The sequence below is a fragment of the Microtus pennsylvanicus genome, chromosome 21, assembly GCF_037038515.1.
Source record: "Microtus pennsylvanicus isolate mMicPen1 chromosome 21, mMicPen1.hap1, whole genome shotgun sequence".
In the NCBI taxonomy this organism is placed as follows: Eukaryota; Metazoa; Chordata; class Mammalia; order Rodentia; family Cricetidae; genus Microtus; species Microtus pennsylvanicus.
The window spans coordinates 17,544,598-17,572,323 of NC_134599.1; the positions used below are offsets into that span (position 1 = coordinate 17,544,598).

Genomic DNA, 27,726 nt, shown 5'->3' on the forward strand with positions numbered 1-27,726 from the left:
CAGCGAATAGCAAGGCAGGAGAAAGGATAGGTGGGACTAGCCGGCAGAAAGAATAAATAGAAGGAGAAATCTGGGAGGAAAAGGGATCAAGAAACAAAAGGGGGAGGACTCAAGGAGCCAGCCACAGAATAAGAAGAAAGTTATACAGAAACAGAGAAAGGTAAAAGCCCGGAAGCTAAAGATGGGATAATTTAAGAAATGCTGGCTAGAGTAAGCCAAGCTAAGGTGGGGCATTTATAAGTAAGAATATGTTTCTACGTGATTTATTTGGGATCTGGGTGGCGGGCCCCCCAAAGAGCCAAAGAGTAAAGAGTTAAAAAAAAACTACCAACGAAAGGACTTTGTAACTAAATACTGTCCCCAAAGAAAATGAATGCTGTCCTTCATCTTCAGTGTTTGGAAGATCACAGGTTCCTGTCAATCAGTCATATTTTCTTCATAACTATCAAAAAGAAAGAACAAAGGAATCACTCAGTAGTGACATTAAAAACATTTTCCTTGTGTCTGTCACACACACTGTTGAGTTCATTGCTGATTAAAACTGCTTTTCTTGTAGTTCTCTGGAATGTTGACATCTGTTTGTATTTTTTTCTTTTGTTTTTTCAGCAAAAGCAGACTTTTACATCAGGTCACTAGGTAGCTTTCTCTAATTCTTTTCATGTACTTTGCTTGGACACCAGGGGCGCTGGACTGCTGAGCCGCGTGAGGAGCTGCCTATGACTGATGAAAAAGAAACCTGTCTTTCCTGAGCAAGGAGTGGAGAGTGCTCAGAATATGGCATGGGACTCATCTGGTGGGTTCCAGCACACGCCCTCACCTCCCTTGCCAGGAACGTGAGCTCACGCGTGGTTCATCCTGGAACAAAGGTCGCCCTGAAGCTCGGAGCTGGGGGACAGGACACTCTGGCTTTTCTGTGTAAACAACTCTCCTCTCCTCTCCAGATAGAAGGCCCACTAGGGCAAGTCATTCAAGGCCGTATTGGTTGGTTGGTGTAACACATGGACACGCACCGACAGACGGACACACACACGTTATATATGAACGGGTCTGGATATAGTTTCTCTGTTCTTGCTTGACAGACTCTCGCTATGTAGTCTAGACTGGACTTGAACTCCTGCTCCTCCCTCTTACAGTGATACACACCACATCTAACTGAGGCAAGCGTTTTTCCAGATAATTTAAAAGTTGGTATCATGGAAGGGAATCTCTGGGATGAGCTAGATCCTAGTTAATTTGCTTTGCCTTAGCACCGCTGCGCACTCAGGGATGGCCACACCCGCTGGGGTAAGGCTTTGCTGGGTGGGGAGCTGCTTGCCAGGAAGTTGGGCGGAGTTAGGTATGATGTCACATGCCTGTTGGCCAATCACCTGGATGGTGGAAGTAGGGAGGTCACAAGTTCAAGTCCTGTTGGTTAGGGTGAGTTCAAGGCCAGCCTTGGTAACTTAGCGAGACACTTTCTCAAAGTGTAAACCTAAGATCTGAGGCATCAGGATATGCTTAGGATATGCTTGTTCTGGATCTGACCCCGCCCCCTGCATCGGGGGAGTGTCCCGGAGACTTGGTCTGGAGACTCTCGCTACAGCCTCTTTCCCTCCATTACTCACTCTGCTTCTTCCCCTCACCTGGCATGTTCACTTCTTTCTTTGCTGGGTTCCGAGGTGTAGGTTTCATTTGTAGCCTAGTGAGAAGCAGAAAGGCCCAGCTGGGGTGATCTTTATCACAACCCACCCAACTGTGAAGAGGCTATATCCATTCGGATAGTTTCGCCAGCCCTTCCGGGAACTTTGGGATCAGCTACATAGGTCCCATGGGGTCCAACTTTTTTTCCCTCCAAATGTTGACATGGAACAGAGTATTAAATGGGGGAGTCTATGAAGTGGAGTATCACCACTGTCCAGGTGTGGTCACCCACAACCCCCAAACCCCATTCTGACTGTGCATGCTGGTCTGCCCACCTCCCCATCCCTGCAGTTGGATAAACTGAGTCTGAAAGCTGCTTGCAGCAAAAGAGCCCCTAACTCTCCTCTCCGAGCTGGGTCCATTTCTCCTGGGGAGGGCTGGAGGATGGCTGGTCACAGACAGCTGAGGCTTGGGGCAACTCACCAGGGAGATGGCAGAGTTGGAGGACCGGGTACCTTGGAAGCGTTTGCGCAAGGCCTGTAGTACCTGAAGGGAAGGTAGACAGATACCTGCCTGTGCCGAGGACATTTTGGCCTCTAGGTCAGGAGTGTGGGGGGCTAACTGGGCACTCACCTTCTTGTCTGTAAGGCAGCCAAACACTAAGATGAAGACACCCTGAGGAGAGGGGAGTTGGGAAGCAGGTTAGTGTGGGGGAAGGCTCACTTCTCGCCCCCCCCCTCCTCAGCTTCTGTTCTCAGACCCTTTTTCTAGTCCCTAAGTTGCCTCCTCAGTGTCGGCACCCATCAGCATCATTTGGGTTGGGTGTGCACGTGTGCATGCATGAGCCTGTGTACACGCTACAGCGTACACGTGGAGGTGAGAGGACAGTGTGAGGGAGTCGGGTCTTTCCTTCCACCATCTAGGGTCCAGGGATCAAACTCTGATGTCAGGCTTGGCAGAAGGCATCTTCACCTGCTGAGCCATCTCACAGGCCCTCACAGTGCCATTCTTAGGACTGGGTTAAGATTAGGCACTGATGATGTCTAGACTTTGGCACGATTGTAAGAAAACCAGAGGTTCTATCATGCCACAAGGACATGTACTCAACTATGTTCATAGCAGCTTTGTTTGTCATAGCCAGAACCTGGAAACAATCTAAATGCCCCTCAACCAAAGAATGGATAAGAAAAATGTGGTACATTTACATAATGGAGTACTACACAGCAGAAAAAAAAAAAGACATCTTGAAATTTGTGGGCAAGTAGATGGAGCTAGAAAACATCATATTGAGTGAGGTAACACAGACCCAAAAAGACAAATATCACATGTACTCACTCATAAGTGGCTTTTAGACATAAATCAAAGAAAAGCAGTTTGCAATTCACAATCCCGAGAACCTAGACAACAATGAGGACCCTAAGAGAGACATGGGAAGTAGAAAAAGACGAGATCTCCTGAGTAAATTGGGAGCATGGGGACCATGGGAGAGGGTAGAAGGGGAGGGGAGAGGAAGGGAAGGGAATGAAGAAAAATATACAGCTCAATAAAAATAATTAAAAAAAGAAAGAAAAAAGAAAACCAGAGCTCAGAGAGGTTGTATAATTTGCCCAAAGTTATCCAGTGAGGCAGTAAAGGAACTGGGATCTACATTCAATCCCCTCCTAAAATTCTTTTTTTTTTTTTTTTTTTTTTGCTTTTTCGAGACTGGGTTTCGCTGTGGTTTTGGAGCCTGTCCTGGAACTAGCTCTTGTAGACCAGGCTGGTCTCGAACTCCCAGAGATCTGCCTGCCTCTCTGCCTCCCAAGTGCTGGGATTAAAGGCGTGCGCCACCACCGCCCGGCTCCCTTCTAAAACTCTTGAGCCTGGTGATTGGCAGTGACTTAGACCACCATTTAGCCACCTCACACTTGCTACTCACCTGGAGGCTGTTGAGAACGGTGAAGATATAGTGAGAGACCATGGAGTCTTGAGCAAATACTACAGCCACGCCCAGTACCCAGGTGAGGCCGAAGATGGGTGTGAGGATAAGCAGGGCTTTAAGCACCCCCACCAGAGCTTGGCGCTTCTCCACCGGGGGTCCCTCAGACAGCGAAGGCCTTAGGAGCTTCAGCACGGCTATGACGAGGACCAATCCGTTTACACCAACGATGACCAGCACCGGCTCACTGAAGGCATGCAGCGTTCCATCTTCATTCAGCAAGCATTTCCCCTCCCACAGGTATTTCCTTTGAGGCAAGTAGAGGCCCAGGGTGATGCCTGCAAACCCCAGTGGGCACAGGTAGCCCAGGATCACCATCAGGGAGAGAACCAAGTACTTGGACAGCTGATGGAAAACAAACAGCAGTTGGTGGGCCAGCACCAAGGCCTGGGCCAGCATCCAGAAAAAAGTGGCCAGGTAGAAAAAGTGACACAGGAAAGCAGTGACCAGGCAGAACAGGCTGTGGTACCCTGAAGGAAGGAACGGACTTCCCAGGAAACACGTGTCTGCGGCCAGCAAGCAGATGACCATGTTATACAGGGCAGCATGGCGGAAGAAGGCGATTTTGTTCCTGACAACAGCTCCCCACACCAGCCTGTAGATAACCAGGCACACCAGCAGTGCCAGGATAGAAGCCCCAACCCCCACCTGGCTCAGCAGGTCCAGGATGGGATCTGTTGGGACGGTGTGTCGGGACATGAGGATGGAAAAGGCGGTGAGATGCTGGCAAACACACTGAGTGGTGTTGCTGGTGTTGGCTGCCTGTACCTGGCACCCTTTATCTGACCAACCCCCCTGACCCTGGTAGAGACTGTGGTCCCAGAAGACACAGTGCGGGGCTCCATTCATGTCTTCGAAGTCCATGATAAGCTCTACCTGTGTGAAGGCCTGGCTATCTGCTGTGATGGAGACCACCAGGATCAGTCCAGGAGTGGTATAGGAGGCGTTCCACAGCCCTTGTGTATAGCTTGAGGGCAGACGGTGGTCCAGCTTTTGCAGTACTAGGCTAGTAATACTGACATTAGATCCATTGTGGACCAGCGGGGCCAGTGAATACCATGGGATCTGTGCCTGCAGGAGGGGCCGGGTAGAGAAGGACATTTGGTAGCCAGGAGGAGAGGTGTGTCTGAGGAGCTGGTTCTGCAGAAGCACATTAGATGAGCTGAAGGAGAAAGGAAGCTGCTGTGGGCTCAAGCTGTGGACCAGGGTCTCCACAGCCTTCAGGAAATCTGAGCCCATTGAGGGTGCCTGGGCCTGGGCCAGAGTCCACAGAGAGCTGATGTTCACGTCTAGAATCTTGTCTGTGATTGTCAAGAGATCCTGTAGTGACAACAGTAGCAGGTATATGCGATTTGCAGAGTCTACAGGGGCCCTAGGACCTGCAGACCCCACCCCTAGGACCTGCAGACCCCGCCCCTAGGACCTGCAGACCCCACCCCTAGGACCTGCAGACCCCACCCCTTCCCTCCATGGCAAGACCCAGGGCTGGAGAGAAAAAGGTTATAGGAGGGCAGGTCTGTGGAAGCGACCGGCTAGATCAGAGGAATAAGGCCCTGTCTCCATAGCACACCTAGATCTCTGCCTAATGCCTCTTCTGCCACTTGCATCCCTTGGGACCGACCGCCCAAGTCCTACAACGGTCCTTCATCATCTCCATAACTGGTCCAGTTCTGCAAAGCTAGGAATGACGGCCAGGGGCAGGGAGCAACCATTTTGAAGTTGAGAGCCACATGAGGTCTGTGTGGCCGTCACTGCAGTTTAATGGCTGACAGGAAGGCTGTGTGGTATCATTGCCTCTTGTTATCCTTTTTTTCTTGTTTTTTTGAAACAGGGTTTTTTCTGTGTAGCCTTGGCTGTTCTGAAACTCACTCAGCAGACCAGGCTAGCCTTAAACTCAGAGATCCACCTGCCTCTGCCTCCTGAGTGCTGGGATTAAAGGTGTGCGCCGCCATCCCCTGGTTGCCTGGCAGTGCCTGAGTGTCTCTGTGGCTATTGGGTTGTATGATGCATGTGTGTGTGTGTGTGTGTGTGTGCTTATGTGTTGTTCCCATGCTGTGTACCCATACATGTCTCTGAAAGTCAAGCCTCCCACCCCTTCCAGCACCAGGCTTTCTTTACTCTCCATGGCTTTGGAGACTGGTCTTTAAGAACAGAGGAAGCAGGGGCCAACACCTGGATTCTACAATGGTCCCTGTTGAGCTGACCACATGATGCCAGAAAGGCAGAAGTCCATAAGGGAAGAGCCTCCCCTCCACCCTTCCCAGCTGGCTCCCAGTGTGGCTCCGGGAGCTTACCTTCAGGGAACTCTCTGTAAGCTCTGCTCTTGTCTTTGCTACCACATCGGCCAGTAAGATTACAGTGTGCAGCAATTTTTGTAAGTCAGTGGGGGTGCTAGCCACGTCCACCTGCTCTCGCAGCTCACTCAGGATACATGGAATCTCTTCATGGGGCTTTCCCTGGCCTTCCAGCAGCAGCTGACAGAAAAGACAGTGGGAAATCCTTACCATGGAGGGGTCACATCTTCCCCCTTGTCCCTCTGAGAGGTCCTCCAGATCCCTCGGAGGAGCAGGAAGCAGAGAGGGGAGGGGAGTACACGGGCAGATGGATGGAATGGACTTATTAAGAGGACAGATGCCACTTGATGGGACTGTGGTTTGAAACAAACACCCAACTAGCCCACCCCACTCCCACCCCTGGAGGACCCACTCTTCCTCCCTTGGACAGCTAGGGGTCCAGATGAGAGAGGCTGATATTTAATAACAGGTAAGCTGGCATCAGGAAAGGTTCCTGAATCTGAATTCTAAGGGAAGGAGAAGGAGAGGCATTGAGGGAGAGAGTGAATGCAGGCAGGCAAGTAGGCAGTAAGGCGGCTGGGCAGGCGGGCAGGCAGAGGCGGATAGGCAGGCCGGCAGGCGGGCAGGTGTAGTTTATTGGGAGAGTCATGGAGGTAGCAGTTTTACCTTGGCTTTAAGACACAAGTTTAGGATCTTTGCCTCTGTGCAACTGCTCTGGACGGGTCCCCAGATGCCATCAGACCCACAGAGCCTCTTTACCATGCCCCTCTTATTCACAGGACATGGAGCCTGTGCCACAAAGCCAGCCTTGGTGACATTCCAGTCGACCACCGAGAAGTCCGTGGGGCAGGTCGTGTCTCCATCTGAATAAGGAAGAGTGAGGCCTCAGAAGCCAAGATATAGCCAGAGCCTTTGCTCTGACCATAACCTAGGCAGGCCTTGATACCTGACTAGGAGGCCCGAGGCAGAGGAACAACAAAGAAGAGACCCCAAGTTCCAAGGACAAGCCTCTTAGAGGTCAGTTGACTGGGACCCAAGACCCACATACCCCGGATGATGGTGACGGAGACCGGAGCCGTTAAAGGAGCCAGGTTCTGACTGTGGAGGGTACACATGTATGTGGTATCGGCTGCTGGGCAGTGCTGAGCGGTCAGCACCAGGCACTGGGAATCCGACATATTCTGCAAGGACACTGAGGGAGGACAGAAGAGGAAAGTGGACCATCCCTGGCTGAGGCAGATGAGAGCTAAGCAGGTCCTAAAATGCCACTTCCGGATGGTCTTTGAAGGTGAAGCAGTGAGGGAGAGCTGAATGGTATGTCAGCATCCAGATGCTGGGGACAGAATGCGGGTTTTGCTGACTGTGAGCCCTATTGGGTCTCTAGCCCTGGCACTCAGTTTCAATAGATTTTAAAATATTTGTTCAGGCTAAAAAGATTCATTTTAGCTGGGCAGTGGTGACACACACCTTTAATCCCAGCACTTTGGAGGAAGAGGTAGGCTCATCTCAGGGAGTTCAAGGCCAGCCTGGTCTGCAAAGCGAGTTCTAGGATAGTCAGGACTGTTACACAGAAAAACCCTGTCTTGAGAAACAAAAACTAAACAAACAACAAGAAAAAAATTCACCTTAGTTTGAATTACGTGCACATATATGTATCTTTGTGTGGATGCAAGAGCCCACGGACGCGCTGCAGTTGGGGTCACTTGTGCTGAGCCGCCTGGCATGAGTGCCACCAACTCATCTTGGGTCCTTGGGAAGAGCGGCAAGTGCTTTTAATACTAAGCCATCTCTATAGCCCCAGGGCTCCCCCTTTTTTGGAGTTTCCATCACTTTGTTTTGCAAAAAAATAGGGAACTAGTGATATGCGATAGAGTGGTGTGGGAGGGGAGATGTAAGCAGAGGAAAGGGGACAACACCATGACCCCCCCATAGAAAAGGGGGAGCCTGCAGGAATCTCATTTGGCAGTTAAATACTAATGGGGGGTTTGGGGAAGAAGGAGGGGTCACAGAGGCCCTGGGTTTCCCCTCCCAAGACCCCTGGAGGAAGGGGTCACTCCAGGGTGTAAACAAAAGCTTATAAATAAATAGAAGCTTCCTCTAGGTCAGGGTGGGATCAGCTAAGCAACATCTCCCCTCTCTCCCAAGGCCAAGTTCCTTGGGCGGGGGCGGGGGGTGGTGGTCAAGTGTAGGAATCCCTGGCCCTTCTGTAGTATAGGAAGGTTCCTGCCTGATGGCTTCGATAGGGGCAGGAGGCCAAGGCGTGAGACAGGGCTAAGGGAGGGACTTGTAAAATGGAGGGCCCAGGATGAGTGCTGCACCTCAGCAGAGAGGTACAGAAAGGGCTTATGCTTCTCGCCTCACCCTCAGGCCCCACCCCAGGAATGCAGGGGCCAGCCTGCCCCTACACCTGGCAGGGATGGGGCACAGCGTACACTTTTTAAAGATTTATTCATTCATGTATTTTATGTACATGAGTGCTCTGTCTTCATGCACACCAGAAGAGGAATCAGATCCCATCACAGGAGATTGTGAGTCACCATGTGGGTGCTGGGAATTGAACTCAAGACCTCTGAAAGAGCAGTCAAATGCCCTTAACCAACAAGCCAACTCTCCAGCCCCCAGTTTCCTCCTTTTTAAAAATAGGATATTGTTAAACTAACCTCATGGAGTTTACTGCAAGTAGAAGTGTGTGAGAGAAGAAGTTCTATCTGACGGGGTGAAAATACTGTTGAGCATGGACACCCGACTCCCATCCCCAACTAGCCTTTGCTGCCCGAAGAGACCAGTCAGGTCATCTTTGCTCATCTCCTACCTTCGCTGCCCTCCCCGGGACTCCAGGTAGCAGTGTAGGCCAAGTTTGTGCGTGGGAAGCAGCAGCTCAGCTGGAAGCCAGCGGAGGCGGCACAGGAGATGGACAGCTTGTCTGGAAGCAGAACCACTTCCTTCTCCTCCAAGGGTACCTGCACCACCTGATCCAGTTCCCACATGAATCCCTGGGCCTCAAAGATGCTCACGTACGTACCTGCAGAGACAGACCCGCTCCGTGTGGTGGCTCGCCCAGGTCTGCCTGGAAGCCAGCTCTCCACTGCTTGCTAAGTCACAGTCCAGGCCCTCAAACTACCCCACCTCTGCTCAGCACCAAGAGCTAACTCCCAGCCAGAAGGTCCCAGGATGGAGAACATTCCCTCCCCGGGGAGAAAGAGATCTGTGGAAGGGGCTCTTGGCCTGTCCATTTTAGGGCTGATGAGCTCTAAGGGGAGTCCCTCCCCCAGTGCTCCTTCCAGGGCTATGCTGTCATTTAGTATCTAGACCAGAGCTTCTCAACCTGAAGGTTGTGACCCCTTTGGGAGTTGAATGGCCCCTTCACAGGTGTTACCTAAGACAATCAAAAAACACAGAAATTTATATTACGATTTGTAACAGGAGCAATATTACAGTTACGAAGTAGCAATGAAAATAATTTTATGGTTGGGGGTCACCACAATATGAGGAACTGTGTGCCAGCCTTTTCTCAGCTGGAACCGACAGGTCTCAGGTTTTTTGATTTTTTGAGACAGGGTTTCTCTGTGGCTTTGGAGCCTGTCCTGGAACTAGATCTTGTAGACCAGGCTGGTCTTGAACTCACAGAGACCCACCTGCCGCTGTCTCCCGAGTGCTGGGATTAAAACCACCACTGCCTGGCTGAGGGCTCAGTTTTTAACATGCCCCCATACTATGAATTTTTAGCAGGAATATTTGTTTTCTGAAAAGTAGCAACTCTAAGATTACTGTTTTTGCACTTGTGTTTGCATGTGTGTTTGTGTGCATGCACACACATGCACAAGCATGTTTACAGTGTGGGTGGGCATGTGCCACGGCATGTGTAAAGGTCAGAGGACAATCTCAGGTCAGGTGTGGGCACTTATCTTCCAACTGTTTTTTTTAAAAAATATTTATTTATTTATTTGTTTATTTATTTATTATACAATATTCTGTCTGTGTGTATGCCTGCAGGCCAGAAGGGGGCACCAGACCCCATTACAGATGGTTGTGAGCCACCATGTGGTCGCTGGGAATTGAACTCGGGACCTCTGGAAGAACAGGCAATGCTCTTAACCTCTGAGCCATCTCTCCAGCTCCCATCTTTCAACTGTTTTGAGGCTGGGTCTCTTTGTCATTTGATGTTATGTTTTCTGGGTTCTTTTTTCCCCCTTTCCTCTTTTGGTTGATATGAGGTTTCACACAGCCTCAAAGCCACTATAAATTAAAGGATAATCTTGAACATCTTATCTTCCTGCCTCTACCTCCTGGGCACTGAGATTATAGGTGTGCACCACCATGCCTGATTTATGAGGTGTTGGGAATTGAACCCATGGCCTCAGGCCTGCTAGGCAAGTACTTTACCAACCAGAGCTACATCTGTAGCCTACACACAGTCCTTTTAACTTAGAGAAGAAAGCCTGCTGCTCCACATTTGCTCCTGTTGTGCAATATTAGTTTGGGATATGTTACATTTGTTTATGCTGTGGAACATTTGTTTAATGATGAAAGATGTGTTGCGTTCTTTTATGCTGCATTTTTTTTTGCTGCATTTTTTTTTAACTCTACGAAGCTGTGTTACTTTGCCTGTCTAAATAAAACACCTGATTGCTCTAATAAAGAGCTGAACAGTCAATAGCTAGGCAGGAGAGAGGAATAGGTGGGGCTTGCCGGCAGAGAGAATAAATAGGATATAGATATGATAGGATAAAAGGGAGATTATTGAATCTACTCTGTAGAAAGAGAGGATATAGATATGATAAGATAAAAAGGTAGATTATTGAATCTACTACTAGCTTTAAATATTTTACATTGGATTGGACTTATTTGTATATTGATACAAATTTGAGATTAATTTTGTTAAAACATACTGTACATACATTTCTAATCTTGTTCAAGGTATTGTACCTGTACAGCTTCTTTAACAAGGTAATGCAATTTCTAGTTCTTTAGAGTTATTACCAACAATTTAGGATAATAAGGAAATGCAAATTAGTCACCTATTACAATTAAACTTATAGTCATATTAGGTATGTTTTCAAGGTCAAAAGAGGTACAGTTTAGATAGATCATCTTCAAACACTTCAGAGATCTACAGATGTTTAGTAACATAAGTTCTTTTGTTTTGTTTTTGAGGCAGGGTTTCTCTATAGCTTTGGAGCCTGTCCTGGAACTAGCTCTTGTAAACCAGCCTGACCTTGAACTCACATACATTCCCTCCTTTTGTTTGTGTTTTTACATTTTTGGGCATCAAGACAACATTGGGTTTTTGTGACGCTAAGAAAGGGTCTTAGGGACCCCAGACTACAGTGCAAATAGCTGGCTGCTGTACCGAATTTTCCACACTATGATGAGTCTCTGCATTTGCTTCCCCAACAAATGGTTCAGAAGAGGTGAGTGGGGAGAAGAGGAAAAAGGGGAAGGAGGCGCGAGAGGGAAAGAACACGAGAAGCAGAAAAAGAAGTGGGTGGCGCATGCTTGTACCATCAGCGCTCAGGAGGCTGAGGCAAGAGGATTGCTGTGAGTTTGAGGCCAGCCTGGGCTACAGAGTGAGACTCTATCTCAAAAACCTGTGGGAGAAAAGGAGAGAGAAGAGATAGATAGTTGAAGGCTACCTGTCCAGGGACGGGATAAGTGGCTGACGCTGAGGCCCGCCTGGCCCTGACTGGACATCTGGGTCACTTTTGCCCCTGGCCGTAGGAAGATGAGTTTGGGGTCCTCTGGGTTCCGCAAGTACCATCTCAGGTTGGTAGCCTCCTCTGTCTTGAGGAGAATGAGGTTCAGGGTGTCCCTCGGCATTTGCAGCTGAGAGTCCAGGGTCAGGGTTGCAGGAACTGCAAGAAAGTAAGAGACAGGGGCTTGAGAAAGCTAGCAATTCCTCTTCCTCTCCTCCTGAAGCCCGCCTCTCCACACCATTCCCTACATAACTTTGCAGAACTTCATCCTTTGCCTTGCAAGAGTGTCTGAAGATGCCTACTACACCTCGGCCTTGTAGACACCACCATCCCACCCCCCGCCGCCCCGAGAGCTGAAGCGACCCAGGACTTCCATTTTCCAGGGACTTGGGGCTGCTGAAGCTCCTTCAGGCAAGGTTCCCCTCAGCCCCCCATCTTTGCCCATGGACCTTCAGAACCACATTCTTTAGTCTCAGTTTTCAAGTCCCAAGCTCAGGTTTAGTGTCTTTCTGTGACAACTGTCCTTTCTTTTTTTCCTCCCTCCCTCCCTCCCTCCCTCCCTCCCTCCCTCCCTCCCTCCCTCCCTCCCTCCCTCCCTCCTTTCCTTTCTTTCTTTTACCAGCCAGAGGAGAAACTGGGCTTGGACCAGCTGCCAGAAAAAGCAAAAACAAACATCCCCAACAACCCAGGAAGTGTTTCTTTTCACTTGGGGATGAATACTAGTCTCCAAGTTCCCACCCTCCTTACCAGGTGGCAGCAACTGGCAGTAGCCAAAGGCAGCACCGTGGAAGCTGAGACACATACAGGAACTGATTTCTGGTCTGTGGCCAAGGCAGGTAGGATAGAGGGAGCATAGCATAGCGTTCCACTGGTAGCCAGAGCGGCAAGTGCAGAACTTTGTCCTGTTGTGTTTGACATAACATTCTGTGACAGAGAGACGCAAGCAGGCTGAGAAAGTGAGGCTGTGGGACCAGCAACTGATTCCTGAGAGGTCTCAGGTGGCTGACACTAATCTTGAGGTCCCAGGAGGTCAGTTCCACCCACCCAGCCACCCAAGAGGACTTCCTTTGCACCCAGGACTCAGAGCAGCAGAACACGCTGGATGGGGACACCGGCAAAGTTCCCCACGCTCTGTCTGCCTCTTGTACCCTCTGCTCAAGTTAGAACACTGAGGCGTGAACAAGAAGGGAGGGAGATAAGGAAGGGGCTGGGCCAGGGAGAATGGATCCTGCTGCAGCCCTCGGGGAGAGGGAGCTAGGGAGATCGCTGCATCTTGGGCAAGCTGGCTAGCTAGAGAGTTGGGAGGCTGTGTATCCTTCCCACAGAGCCCCTTGGCAATGCAACTGCTACCTGTTGTTAGGCTGAGGGCAGTAAGCGTTCTTGGGGGAAGGGATGCTGAAGCAGTAAGAAGAGACAAGTTCTCAGGGAGTTCCTGTGGCCAAGGTCTGTTTGAAAATTCCAGCTGCACATAACTGGAGAGCAGTACGGATTCTATAGAAGCAAAGGGCACAGCGGAGAAGAGGCAGTGAGGCCCCAGGTGAGGCCCCTTTGCCTTTGCAAACTCAGCTGGCCATTTCTGGGGACACAAGCAGATGTCATCTCCTGGAGCCAGCCTAGGCACACACGGGATGCTGGTCAACTCCAGCCCCTGTCCTAGCAGAGACGCATTCTGGTCCACGGCTCCATGCCATCGTTGCAAAGGGGCACATGCTTCCCCAGACCTCCCTCCTTAGTAGCTGGTATAGGACTATCTGGTCCTCCCAGAGCCTGTCCTTGCTCAGCCCTCCTTAGTAGCTGGTATAGGACTATCTGGCCCTCCCAGAGCCTGTTCTCACTATGCCCACCTTGTTGCACCCCCTCCTGTTCCTTCCTTTCCTCATCCCTGCTCATCTCCACCAGCCCCCCTCCCCGCTCACCCCCTACTCCATTGTTTTGGTCCAGTTGCTGCCCAGACTTCTCTCCAGATGGTCTGAGTTCCTGGAAAGAGACAAGAGGAAAGAGATCTGAGGAGAGGCTGCTCCCAAGTTCCTCCCAGGGCACCTCAGGGACAGCCAGGCTTCTCTGGTATGACTTGGTCCTCTTAGAAGATCTTTTTTTGGGTTGAGGACAAATGTAAATACCAGGATGGAGAAAAGCCACTCAGAAGAGGGAGGACAAAGACACTACCAGGGACCCTCATAGGGCCAGCAGTCCCATTCGAAACCAGGAACGAGGCACACCCTGGGAGTCAACATGATTTGCTTAGCTCCTTCCTGAATCTACCTCTCCCTGGGCCTCTAGGCTAACTGAAGTGGCTGGGTCCAGAGCTCCGACAGGGAGGCAAGGGGCCTGCAATTTAACCCACTCTTTCCTCTCAAAATCTCATGTGCCTGTGTCTCTAAAACTAGATGGCAACACAGGCGTGCAATCCTAGCACCTAGAAGGCTGAAGCGGGAAGACTTGCAGCAACTTCAAGGTCAGCCTAGGCTATGTAGTGTGTTCCAGGCCAGCCAAGGCTACAGAGTGAACCTTCATCTCAAAAAAACCAGTAGCCACCACCCCCAAAATAAAAATAATAAAACCAGAAGGAAACTAGGTGGGGTGGCTCAAGCCTGCAAACCCAGCACTTAAGATAACGAGGCAGGAGCATCCCTTAAGCTCCTAGTTCAAGACTAGCCTGGGCAGCAAAACAGATCTACACATAAAATGAAAGCAAATAAAACTTGGTGGATCCATAGATATGGCTATAAAATAAACAGATGTAGATAAGGACAGGGTATAGATAAAACTCAGAGAAAGCTACAGATGGAATTAAGATCTGGGGGTTGCAATAGATTTGGAGATAGGAGATGTAGATAAGTAGATCGTGATATTGCTACCTTCCTTTGAGAAAACAGATTACACGGCACAAGTTGAGGCTCTACCACTTCCTCCCAGACTTTCTCCCTCCTCTATGCCAATAGGCTTCCAACCTGCGGCCTGCAAAGATCTTCCTCTCCTTCCACTTTAAATTGCCGGCACAGCCGGAGAGCCTTTATCCAAAGTGCAGCAGGAGCCACAGGACTTCGCAGGGACTCAGGTAAAGACATGGCAGTATCCCCTCACCCTGGACAGGAAGACTGGCTTCTTGGGGGTCTTGCAAGCTCGTTCCTTCCCTCCACCTGTCCTCTCATCCCACACCCTGTGGTCCCTCACAGTCGGAGGCTTCAGTTGTGGTCTCTGCAGATCTCCCCAGGGTCCTTACCCCACTACTTACTGACTGGGCTGTGGGGACAGATGCTGACTCCAGCTCCAGCAGAGGAAGAGTCATGGCCAGGAACAGCTGGGAGAGAGCTCGAGAGGCCATGGCTTGAAGGAGTTGTCCCTAAAAGCCTCCTGCTGTCCCATGATGCAAATTTCTTGCCGGGAGCTGGCAGGGCTGGCACAGAAGGAAGGGAAGGAAGGGTGACATCCAGGCTGAATCTACAGAGTGATTGCCACGGCCTGTGATTCAGTCAAATATGGTCACTGGGGCTACCTGGACCCCACGTGGCTCTGTGAGAGGAGTGTACCTGGATTCCCCAAGGACTCAAGGAGGAAGGGACACAGACCCCAAGTCACAAGAAACAATGAGTCACCACGGAGCCAGGTTCAGGCATGCTCCAGGGGGCTAGGATACTTGAATCAGTTTGGAATTCCTCCAGGAAGCTAGATCTTTGATTCAAAAGCCAAGATTAAAAAATAATATAAAAGGGAGCCATGACAGGCAGTGGTGGCACACGCCCTTAATCCCAGCATTTGGGAAGCAAAGGCAGGCAGATCCTGTGAGTTCGAGGATGGTGTGGTCTACACAGCGAGTTCCAGGACAGCTAGGGCTACACAGAGAAATCCTGTCTCGAGATGACTCAGAGGGTAAAGGTGCTTGCTGCCAAGCTCGACAATCTGAACTGATCCCTGGAACTCACATGGTAGAAGGAGAAAACCAACACCTTCTGTCCCATCAAAGACCCTGCCTCAGTCCCCTTTGCTGGTGTGTAAGTGGAGACTATTCATTTGTTTCCTGGCCACCCAGACCTGAATAATCACACAGAAACTATATTAATTACAACACTGTTTGGCCTATTAGCTCAGGCTTCTTATTAACTAACTCTTACATCTTAAATTAACCCATTTCTATTAATCTATGTATCACAGGGCTGTGGCCTCCCGGTAAGGTGCCCGTGTCTGTCTCCTTGGGCAGCTACATGGCATCTCCCAGACTCCACCTACTCTCTCTATATCTCTGTTTAGATTTCCTGCCTGGCTTTACTCTGCTAAGTCACTGGCCGAAATATCTTTATTCATCAACCAATAAAAGCAACACACATACAGAAGGACATCCCACATCGCTGGTATGTCAGAATACTTCAGGCTGGGTAGTTTTGTAACAAAGAGATATCTATTCAGCTTACTGTCTGGGGTCTGGGAAGTCCAAGACTGATAGAGGATTACCATGAGGTTGAGCCCAGCCTTCTGGATTACTGGTTTATTAAGAAAGGCTACAGACCAGCCAGATGGAAGGCATACATAGCAAAAAGCATGTGGAAAATGGGCTTGTTTAGCTGAGCAGTTGTGGCGCACGCCTTTAATCCCAGCACCCAGAAGACATAGTCAGAAGGATCTCTGTGAGTTTGAGGCCAGCCTGGTCTACAGAGCTAGTTCCAGGACAGCCAAGGCTACACAGAGAAACCCTGTTTCAATAAAACCAAAACCAAAAAAAAAACCCCACAATAATGATAATAATAACAATAAATAAAAAAGATAAAGAAAAATTGGCTTGTTTCAATGGGCAAGTCAAACTCCCTCTACCTCCACATGGACACCAATCCAGAAGCACTCAGGACTTCCCAGCTTTGAAAGGTACATGGAAGCTTCATCATATATACATGATTGACTATTTTTGTTTGTTTGTTAGTTTGTTTGTTTGCTTGAGAGATGGTTTCTCTGTGTAGCCCTGGTTGTCCTGGAACTCACTATGTGCACCACATTTCCTTGAACACAGAGGTCTTCCTGCCTCTGCCTCCTGAGTGCTAGGGCAAAAGGGGTGTGCCACCACCTCCTGGCCAGGCAGGATAAACTATTATTCACTGACCCTCCAACTCTTCTCTGCTCTCCAAGTTGGGCGGGGAACCGAGTTGAAATTTCCAAGACTCTAACCATAGGACTGGTTCCCTGGTAACCTGCCCGTCACACTGAGGCTACCCCGGAGCTGTATCCATCTCCATCACCTCAATAGCATATGAAAGGACGTGCACACAATGGAGATTCCTAGCATTGTAGGAGCTGTGTGCCAGGAAACTAGGTAGATACCAATACAGTGTGTGTGTGTGTGTGTGCGCGCGCGCGCGCGCGCGCGAGCGTTTGCGTGTTATGTCACAGGGAGCAATTCTTTCAAGGGCTTCCTAGAGACAGGGAAGTGGTGGTAGCTATAGCTGGCTATGGGGCACTGACTTCAAATGCCTTAAAAAGAAAAAAAAAAGATTATTCCTAACACATTGTCAGGCTTGATTTTTCCTAGAGGAAAAGTCAGACTGCCGGATCACACATTTTCAACTGGACTTGATTGTCCTGTGGCTTTTTGTTTTGTTGCTGTGGCTGATTCCTTTGTTTGCTTTCTGTTATGTTTGGTTTTGAGACAGGAGCTCACCCAGGCTGACCCTGAACTTGTGATTGAGCCTCCTACTTCATCTTCCCAAATACTGGAATTACCCCAGGATAAACTGACAGAGACTGTAGGATACAAGACATTCAGATTCCTAATCTATTAGGGTGTGGTGGTGTGTTGAAGGAGCTGCGGGCCTCTTCCCACAGCCCGGCTCCTGGCTGCCAGCTAACTTATGCCCCGAAATAACAACACACAAGCTGTATTCATTTAAACACTGTTTGGCCCACTAGCTCTAGCCTCTTACGGGCTAATTCTCATATTTTGCCCAACCCATTTTTAGTAATCTGTGTAGCACCAGTCTTACCGGGAAAGATTCAGCATGTCTGACCTGGCGGCTTGCTTCATTGTGTCTGCCCGGGAGAGGGGAGCATGGCCTCTGAGCTCACTTCCTCTTCCTCCCAGCATTCTGTTCTGTTTACTCCACCCACCTAAAGGCTGGCCTATCAAATGGGCCGAGGCAGTTTCTTTATTAGCCAATGACCTTCCTCCATCAAAGCATGGTGGTAAATGTCTATAATCCCAGTGTTCAGGAGGCTGAGGTAGGAGGGTTATGGGTTCAAGGCCAGTCTGGGGTATATAATGAGTTCTAGTCCAGCTTTGGCTACATAAAAACCCTGTCTTTAAAATAAAAAAAAATCTAAACATTTAAAAACAACAGAAAATTCATGAGTCCATAATGACATTAGACAAATACAGATGGGGTGGGGAGCGCATAGGAAGTTCCTCGGAGAAGAAAGCCAATTAATGAATATAGATAAGAGGAAGAAGGCTAGAAATAGAAAATCGCCATTTGAGAGTCACCACGGGAACAATTGAGTCAGGCAGAAATCAGCAGCAGATGCGAACACAGTGGGTACGGACAGCTGGGTGATAGCATGCAAAGAAACATAGCAGTCGTCACCACTGAAGAAGCCACCATAGCCCCGCCAAGGAAGAGACAAACAGATGCCAGGCGACTCCCGATGTGACATGCCAGTCTCCTCCAAAAGGAAACAAAACCGAAAACATAAGCCTGAATATGACGAAGAAACAATACAGCAAGTTGTTTGTATGTGCTGGAAATGTGAGGTGACTCTGGGGAAAGATTTGCCTAGACTTCAAAAATATCAATGTCAAGAGAGAAGGGAAAAAAAAACCAAACCAAACCAAAAGACCGTTAAGCGAAAGCTGAGAGACCTACTGGCTAAAGTCAGGAGATTATCCTTGATTGGATTCCAGGTCTGGAGAATAACAGCCTCCCCAGGGACATCTCGGGAAATCTGAACTTAGGTAATGGTATCAGATTAACTGTCATTCCCAGCATGGATAATTACATCGTTCTGACAGCAGCAGGTGCCCTTGCCAGTAGCACGTGTATTATGAAGGGATTGGTGTGAGCTTTGGTTTTTTTGGATTTTTGTTTTGTTTTGGTTTTGTTTTTTTGAGACAGGAGTTCATGTAACTCAGGGTGACCTCAAACTCATTATGTAGCTAGGGATAGTCTTGAACTCTTCCTGATTCTGCTTCTGCTTCCCCCCTCTCCCAAATGCTAGGATTACAGGTATGTGCCACTCTGCCTGGTGTAGTGTGAAATATAAGATAGATTCACTTATCTTTTGGGTGAGCAAGAGAAACAAAGGGGATGAAGTAAGTGTGGCAAAGGACTGGGGAGGAAGGCAAAATGTTTCAAATTAAAAACAAAGACCAGGGCTAGAGAAATGGCTCAGTGGTTAAGGGCACTAACCGCTCTTCCATAGGTCCCAGGTTCAAGTCCCAGCACCCACATGGCAGCTCAAAACTGTCTGTAATTCCAAGATCTGACACCCTTACACAGACATACACCAATGTACATAAAATAAAATATTGTTTTTTAAAAAGTGAAGACCACCAGGCAGTGGTGGCATACACTTTTAATTCCAGCACTCGAGAGGCAGAGCAGGCGGATCTCTGTGAATTCGAGGTTAGCCTGGTCTACAAAAGCTAGTTCCAGGACAGGCACCAAAGCTACAGAGAAACCCTGCCTCAAAAAACAAACAAAAAACAAAAAACCAAAAAAGTGAAGACCATTACAGTATCAAAAATATTTCTACAACCAAAGATAATCAAGTCTGTGCTGGTTTTTGTCAACTTGACACACACAGGAGTCACCTAGGAAGGGAGACTTCCAGTGAGGAATTGCCTCCATCAAACTGGCCCATGGGCATGTCTATATGGCATTGTCTTGGTTGATGACTGATGCAGGAGGGCCCAGCCCACTCTGGTGGGTGATGCCACCCCTGAGCAAGTGGTTGTGAGTTGTATGAGAAAGCAGGCCGAGAGCTGGTGAGATTGCCCAGTGGGTAGAGGTGCCTGCTGACCATCTGAGTTCAATCCCCTGGATCTACAAGGTAGAAGAGAGCCAGCTCCTTCACACACACACACACACACACACACACACTAAAATGTAATAGAATATTCTATAAGAAAGAAAATGGAGCATGAAGAGTAAGCCAGGAAGCTGTTTCCTTCTCGGTCCCACCTCCGCTCTTGCTTCCTGTTGGAGCTCCTGCCTGACTGCCCGAAACGATAGACCGTAAAGTGTAGGATGAAGGGTCTTAACCCTTCCATGTTGTTTCGCTCAGTTCCCATCATAGCAGCAGAAAGCACACGAGGACACGGTGCCAATGGAAACCCACGTTTTTCAGACAATTCCATATGGAAGGATGAAGGCAGCATCAAGTGAAAGATTGAAAACCACAAGGGAAAAAAAACTAATAGATTTGAATACAGACAAAATTTAAATAAAATTCAAAGCAGAAATAGCCGTGTATAATGGTACACACCTTTAATCCCAGCACTCAGGAAGCAGAGACAGGCAGATCTCTGTGAATTCAAGGCCAACCTAGGTTACAAAGCCAGTTCCTGGACAGCTAGGGCTACACACACACAAACCCTGTCTTGAAAAACAGAAAAACAAAAAAAAAACAAAACAAAGAAAGAAGGAAGGAAGGACGGAGGGAAAAAGGGAGGGAGGGAGGAAGAAAGCAGAAAGAAGGGGCTAGAGAGGTGGTGAAACTGAGCACACGTGCCTTAGGAGATTGCTATGAGAACTGAGCTAATATATATGAAACATTCATAGGGTATAGAAGGCTATATTTGTATTTAGCATCAGGATTGTGTAAGTGTGGAGAAGAACAGACAATGTCAAGTTAATCAGAGAAGACTTCTTCAAAAGCAGGCAATGTCAGAAGAGAACATTGAATGTGGGGACTGTGCCAATAAGTAGGGATAGGACCAGGAACACCATTTAGAGTGAAGGACAGAGGGGCGTGGGTTCTCCACTAGGGAGAGATGGTTATGTAAGACCTTTGGGTTCTCTCTGGAGAGATGGCTCAGCAGTTAAGAGCACTGGCTGCTCTTCCAGCGGTTCTGAGTTCAATTCTCCATAACCACATGCTGGCTCATAACCATCGGTAATGAGATCTGGTGCCCTCTTCTGGCCTGCAGGCACAAATGCAGGCAGATCACTGTACATAATAAATAAATAATTTTTTTTTAAAAGAGTTCTGGGTTCAGTGAGGCCATGTCCTGGCTCTGCCTGAAAGCTTCCAGAAGGAAGTGGGTTGAATAAAGATGAAAGAGTACACCTCCCCCACAGCATCCCTTCTGGGCCCTGGTTAGCCCCATGAAAGGTGGGTGGTCAACTGTGAGAAAAGGCCCAGAGATATGAACTTGTTTTCTCTCTTGGGACACTCAGTAGAGCTGAATTGGCACCCAGATTTCCTGGTGCCCTCTCAAACTGCAAAATGCACACAAACTTCTTACGATGTCTATGATGCCTCTCAGTGTGTCTCCTGATTATAATTTCACTATTGCACAGGGCGCCATTGTAGTCAGAGCTGCATTGTGTTCAGCGTAGGGTGCTGTGCAAAAGAAAGAGCCTTAGACGCTTTAGGGTGGTGATAACGACTTCAGTATCAACAATTAACCCGTCCCAGAGAACAAATGAGCGTGTGGTGATTGGTGGCCTGTCTCACCCTTTCGGTGTGCTTCTAGAAAGAAATGAACCCTGTTGCCTTGGCAACTCTGTTTAGAGACCTGATAATTTGAGAATTTTCCCAGCTTGGGGAGGAAAGAAGATAAACAGATATTTAGGCTTTTTCCCATCTAGCTTTGGGGTTTTTTGAAGGGTGAGGGCTCCTCTCCAGCAGGCATTGCCTTCTCATCTCCGCCTACCTGGACGTAGCTTCCTTCATATTCAAAGAAAAGAAGTGGCCATGTAATGCTGCTGATGGAGGGGAAGAGCCTCTTTAGAGGGGCCTGAGGAGAAAGAGATAAACGGGGGTGCTGTGTTCCAGAAGGCCTGGGCTGTATCACACCCAGATCTTCTCCCAATTGCTGGACACTCACAGGCAAGGACTGCCCCACGGTGCCGTGCACCAGGGCCTGGGTGTTTGTGGTCTTCTCTCTCACCTGCTCCACCAATGCCTGGACCTCTGCGAGGTTATCTGGATGGGACAGGAGGCATCCGAGTTAAAAGGATGATCTATGACGCTGTTTTTCCTGCCACCCTGGGGTCCTGCCAGGACACTCCCTCTGCCCCTCTGTTTTATGTCAACTTGACCCAAGCCGGAAATCATTAGGAGAAAAGGGAACTTCTACGGAGAAAATGCCCCCACCAGAATGGCCTGCGGGCAAGCCTGTGGCACATTTTCTTGATTGATTATTGGTGGGCCCAGCTCACTATGGATGGTGCTGTCCCTGGGCTGGTGGCCTTGAGGGCAATCAGAAAGCAGGCTGGGCAAGTCATGAGGAGCAGACAGTAAGTAGCATTCCTCCACGGATTCTGCGCTGGGTCTTGTCTCTAGGATCCTGCCCTGACTTCCCTCAGTGATAGACTTATAAACTGTAAGGCTAAAAAAACAAACAAAAAACCTTCCCTATCCAGGCTGGTATTGGTGTTTATCACAACAGCAACCCTAACTAAGACACCCTTCCTCTGACAAGGCACCCTGAGACTCGAAGTGGCAGCCCCTCTAAACCGCTGCTGCTTTCAGCGCCACTGGTCCCATCTTCCCGCTCACCATCCAGGGTGAAAATGAAGACCACAGTGTCAGTTTCCACGAGGGATGGCAGAATGGCAGTCAGGAAGTCCTCCTGGGGGAAAGTGAACTTGGGACCCTGGGGCAGAAGAAGATAGGGGAGCTCCTCCCAGAAGGAGGCTCAAGAGCACAGACTTGAAGACCTTAGGGGACCTTAGGGGGACATCTATTACAGTCCTTTGGACTTCACTTGAAAAGAACCAGTGTTCAAAATGGTAGCATTTTACCAAAGGTGACGTAGCAGGTCAGTAGACTAAAGCTGAGTTTTTGAGGGTAAATCCAGAGCCTTCCATACCGCAGCGCTTTGAGGCTCCAGGCTGTTTACCCCCTCGTCCTCCCTCCATCCCAGACCCCACCCCTCTACTGCCCTCTGCACACCCGTGAGTTCTACAGCTTCCCAAGTCCTGTCCTCTTCGGACCTGGTTGGTGAGCTCTGCCTTCTGGTTAAACATGTCATTGTGGTCACCCATGAGAAAGCCACGGACATCTTGGAAATCTGGGAAATTTAAGATGAGAGAGAAAAGAATGGTGGGCTTTGGAGGATAGAAAGGTTCTAATCCAAGGGCTGTCACGGGGTCATGGGGATGTGGGGTGAGCGGTAGTAACCTGAGTGGGAAGCTACAATTAAAGCACTGGGGTGGGACCTGAGAGATCAAGGACTGAGGTGGCAATTGGGGCTTCAAGTGATTGAAAGCATTTGACTGAAATGCCTCTTTATGTAGGGCAGTATGGGCGGGCACTGGAGAACCTCGGTGGGGGTGGGGGTTGTGGAAAAATGCTTTGCTAATGTATCCCAATGGGCTGGGAGAGCATCAGGACTAGGGCCTATCAGAACCAAAGGTGTGGATGCATTCTACCCCATTCATGATGACGATGATGCCAAGGGTCTGCCAGCCAACTAAGTACACTCGGCCTTTCTTCTCCAGGCTGAGAATGAGTCAGAGGCCAGGACATGAATGACCACCGTGAAAAGAGGCCGCAGAATAACACGAGAGTAAACACACCCAAGACCTTCCAACGTGCGGACCCATCACCCTTGCCACGCTAACACATCTCACAAAGTATCCCCTACTTTCAGGATGCCCTCTGCAAACACACACAGTCATATACCTGGTGCTGACTTGTTTCATCAGGGTGGCAACTTTGGAACTTTGACTGTAGGTCACCTGATGAGCCCGCTCAAATGTCCTCAGGATGTCCAGAAGGCATCTGGAAGAAAATTCACTAGCTCCCAAGAAGGGCGTGGTGCCCCCCCCAAAAGAGCTAGGTACTCCTACCCACACCTAGGGGATGTCACAATTCCCATTTTTTAAAAGGTTTTGCTAGTCCATTCTGGAGGAAAGCAGGGGAAGGAGGAGGGAGAAAGATCCCCGTTAATAAGAGCAGAAAGGATTCTATTTTTAAAAAAGGGCTGCAGTGGGAAAAACAAAAGCCAAGAGGAAGGTGGACTTGAGCATTCTAGAAGCTGGGCCAGAGACTCTGGTAAGGAAAGGAAGTCACAGCAGGCTGGGTTCTAGCCTATGTGAGTCTTAGGAGCTAGGACCTCCCATCTCTTCCCCCGTGTCACCACGGTGTGAATCTGATGCCCAGCTTGTCTGCTTCCTCCATACCTTTGAGAGGCCACCACACCCTGGTCCACAGTCCTATGGGCCGCTAGCAGCAGGGTTTCCAGCAGAATCTTGGTGGTGCTCCCGCCTTTCATCCGGAAAGAGCCACTGAGCCCCTTGGGCTAAGGAGGCAATGACACTAACTGGGAGAAAGAACAACCCAGGAGTCTACCAGTTCTCCAGTTCATGACCCCTGAGCACGGAGAGGTATTGGTGATCCTTCGGGTGGAGTGTGGTTGGTGATCCCTGGGCACGAGCGTGTTTGGGGGTCCCTATTAGATACTCACTCTGATTAGTGAGTTATGAGCGCATCTTTTCCTGGTGGCCTTGACTGTGTTTATAAGGATGGGTGCTGTCTCTTGTCTATTGGGTCAAGGGTTTTCAGAGAATACTTTTCGTTGTTTTTCTTTTGCTTTCTTTCTTTCTTCCTTTTTTTTTTTCAAGACAGGGTTTCTCTGTGTAATAGCCTTCACTGTCCTAGAACTCTTTATAGACCTGGCTGGCCTCGAACTCAAAGAGAGTCCCTCTATTTCTGCCTCCTGAGTGCTGGGACTACAGGTGTGAGCCACCACTGCCCAGACAGAGAATATTTTTATTTCTGAGAACCTTCCCCACCATGTTTTATGGTAGTCTGCCATTCCTTAGTATCAGATTTCCCATGCTCTGGACAGACACGTGGAACAGACACTCGGTGGTACAGATTTATAACATAGTCAATGAGGTCATTGCCTCCTATGAAGACAGGGATTATCTTCCAGTTGTTCTCAAAGTCTATTGTCTGAAATGAATAGAAAACCAACAGGGTCCAGTTGGAAACTCTCAAAGGGGCAGCTCCGCCATGCAGCAGAGAGCTCAGACTTTTTGTCCGCACACTAGGATGTAGGTCTGTTTTCCACTGCCCTCGTAGCGGGAGCTCCCTGAGTTTTGCTCTCAGTCTTGAGCATGGCAAGGAAGTAGGTGGGAGACAGGAAAATAGGTCCTGGCCCTGGGAAGGGAAGGTTGCTCTAAATCTTCTAAAACTCTGCGGTTTTCAACTGGCTTCACAGCAGACAGACCATCTTCCATTAAGAAGAAACATTCCTAACTCAGATAAATTAAAGTTAAGGCACCTGTGAAAATTCCAGCTAGGGCTGAGCATAGTGGGTCATGCCTTTAGTCCCAGCACTAAGGATGCAGAGGCAGGTGGATCTCTGAGTTTGAGGGCAGCCTGGTCTATAGAGCGTTCCATGACAGTCAGAGCTACATAGAGAAACCCTGTCTTGAAAGACCAAAACAGAAAAGAAAAGAAAGGAAGGAAGAAAGAAAGAAAAGTCCCAGCTGGTAGCTGGTCAGAGCAACATGGCAGTTCCAAGAACATGACCGGGAGAGTTTGCCGCCTCTAGACTCCACCCTCCTGCAGGAGAGCTAGAGACGTGTTTGACGGCATGTGGGCACATACACTCCACACACCACGGCCCAAAGGTGGCTGCGGCACTCACAGCCTCTGACATTGCCTCTGGCCCACACATGCTCCACTTCTCTGGCTTCTGCTTCCAAATGAGGAGGAAGAAGAACGATGGGAGGGGAGAGACAAGATGCAGGGAAGCTTGAGAAGAGACACATTCTGAAACTCTCCCGATGATGGAATTTTGGGGGGTACATTACATGTGCCCAGACTCACCGTGTCTGCCCTCATCAGGCTCACCAGTTTTTGGGCCTGGGTAGTTAAGTCCCTGTGGGAACACACAGTAAGGAGCTGAATGAGGACTAGAGACTGGAAGGGCAACGTAGCAGACAGTAGCACCTGGCAGTCAACTTCGGGGGTCGGCAGGGTAGCCCCACCATACAGAGCTTCTTCTCGACCCAGGCTCCGCTGGGGAGGACTGACGGCTGAGAAGGACGGACGCTTGCACGTTTGAGGGGTTGACTCTCAGTGAGTTTATTTATCAGGTTGGTGTATGTAATGATAGACTTGCAGTTTCTCTTCCAAGCTAGGCTTGTTCAAGGCAGATAGGTCTCATGTAAATGTTTTACGTCATGTGCCGCTCAACTCAAGCCTATGTTAACAGACGCCATGGCCCTCCCTCCCGACAAGGTGATCTCAGTTTAAAATGATGACAGAGCTGGGAATAAGCTCAGTGGCCGAGTGTTTGCTTAGCATGAACAGCCTTAGCCTCAGTCTCCTCCTCACTGTAAAAGAAAAACTGTAACACGGAGATCAACCTTGCTTATGGAAAGTCATTGCGGGTGCAAATAAGACTCCAGTAGCCCCTTGAATACGAGCTACTATTCTGCTGGATAGCATGGGTTGGACTCCCAGGTCTACCCATGACCACTTCTCTGAAATCTTTACCTGACAAACGCAGTACTTTCCTTTATACAACTAATTAGTGCCTTGCCTTCTACAGGCATTGAGAGAATCAAATGAGGGTCACATAAAGAATTTAGTGCCTAACACAAAGCAAGCGTCCTTAGAGTAATTTCCATTGTCACTAGCACATTCACCACCTGCAAAGGTCCTCCGGCACCATGCCCCAGGCAGTATGCGCTGTCCTCCCTCTGCCTTAACTACTGGCCCAATTGTTCTGATCTTGGCCCCAGAACACTGGGTGTCAAAGACCTGGGAGGGGCCTTGGAGTCAGTCACTCAACCTGCTTCTCATCTGTGGATGTGATGCTATCAGGGCAGCCCCACTGTCTTTGAACCAGAGTTTGGAATGGGTACTCCAAGGGCTCAGGCTTAGCTTTGAGTCACTGGTAAAAACACAGGCAATAATTCCTGTGTTGTCCATCCTAAGAGCTACTGTGTGGGACACAAGGATGCCAGCCATGAAGGTATTCTGTAACGTGATGGGACACAAGGATGCCAGCCATGAAGGTATTCTGTAACATGGTGGGACACAAGGATGCCAGCCATGAAGGTATTCTGTAACATGGTGGGACACAAGGATGCCAGCCATGAAGGTATTCTGTAACATGGTGGGACACAAGGATGCCAGCCATGAAGGTATTCTGTAACGTGGGCACTGCTGTGAGTACAGGAAAGGGTGTGAGCAGGCTGAAAATGAGGCCTGTATGACCCAAGGCCAGATCCTGGGGTCAGTTTGCTGTACCTGTTCAGGCTAGATATTTTTGTGCTGTAGTTTCAAGTGTATAATATGGGAACAGCTTCCCTGCGCCTGCTTTTCTCTGCCACCCAATGTCTTTCCTGAGGCCACAGACTCAAGGCCGTGTGAGCCACACTTACTGTGGTCACTCAGGTCCTTGACTCTGACCGTCCACTCTTGCATGTCTCCGTGATCTAATCATGGTAGAACTGCCTTTCATCTGGCGCTACCAGCTGAAGAGAAATTCTGTAAATGTTAAAGCCAGTTTGGGCTTGAAAGTGGCAGGTCACTAGCCTTTCACCCCTATGGCCAGCAAAGAAAGAAGCGGCCTTCAAAGTCATTCTCAAACCTGTTAGGCTTGGCATGAGCTGTCTTTCCTATGGGGAATAAATGCAAAAGTTACTCAGAGGAGGCCGACAGCTCCAGGAGAGCCTTGAGAGCTAGGAAATCACCAGGGAATCTCGGGATGCAACTACAAAAAAAAAAAATCTTCAGACCCATGTGAAGAAGTGTGGTGTGTGCTGAATCTGGGAGAAAAACTGGGGTAAAATAGAAAAGGTTTTTTCGCACATTTCCCTAATTGAATGCAGTGTTCGTGTGTTATTGGCTAGGAAAAGGACCCCGAGGAACACTCAAGTCTTTGAATAGTGTGCAAGCAGGGATGGGGGTGGGGAAGACCAGGGACACTGATCTGTTAATTAGGGATCGTCAGGTCAGCAGCACCATG

At 49.1% G+C, this 27,726-nt stretch overlaps 1 protein-coding gene and 1 long non-coding RNA gene across 4 annotated transcripts; one reads left to right on the forward strand and one right to left on the reverse strand.

Moving 5' to 3' along the window:
- Positions 1–417: 417 nt before the first annotated feature.
- Positions 418–15,159, reverse strand: Adgrf3 (adhesion G protein-coupled receptor F3). Its single transcript, XM_075955081.1, has 14 exons — positions 14,821–15,159; positions 13,502–13,562; positions 12,936–13,076; positions 12,333–12,509; positions 11,526–11,744; positions 8,705–8,914; positions 6,941–7,084; positions 6,559–6,755; positions 5,893–6,072; positions 3,539–4,918; positions 2,254–2,295; positions 2,104–2,166; positions 1,623–1,678; positions 418–442 (listed from the first exon to the last, which is right to left on the reverse strand). Exons 1-14 carry the CDS (start codon positions 14,908–14,910, stop codon positions 418–420), a joined length of 2,985 nt encoding a protein of 994 aa, XP_075811196.1. The 5' UTR covers positions 14,911–15,159.
- LOC142839159 (uncharacterized) lies at positions 12,221–27,458 on the forward strand. 3 transcript variants are annotated; one of them, XR_012908703.1, is made up of 4 exons: positions 12,221–13,122; positions 13,527–13,649; positions 13,973–14,643; positions 26,691–27,458. It is a non-coding gene; the product is annotated as an uncharacterized LOC142839159 (long non-coding RNA). The 3 variants fall into 3 exon arrangements; XR_012908704.1 differs by having other exon boundaries at positions 14,462–14,643; XR_012908705.1 differs by lacking the exon at positions 26,691–27,458 and adding an exon at positions 17,222–19,047.
- The last annotated feature ends 268 nt before the right edge of the window (positions 27,459–27,726 follow it).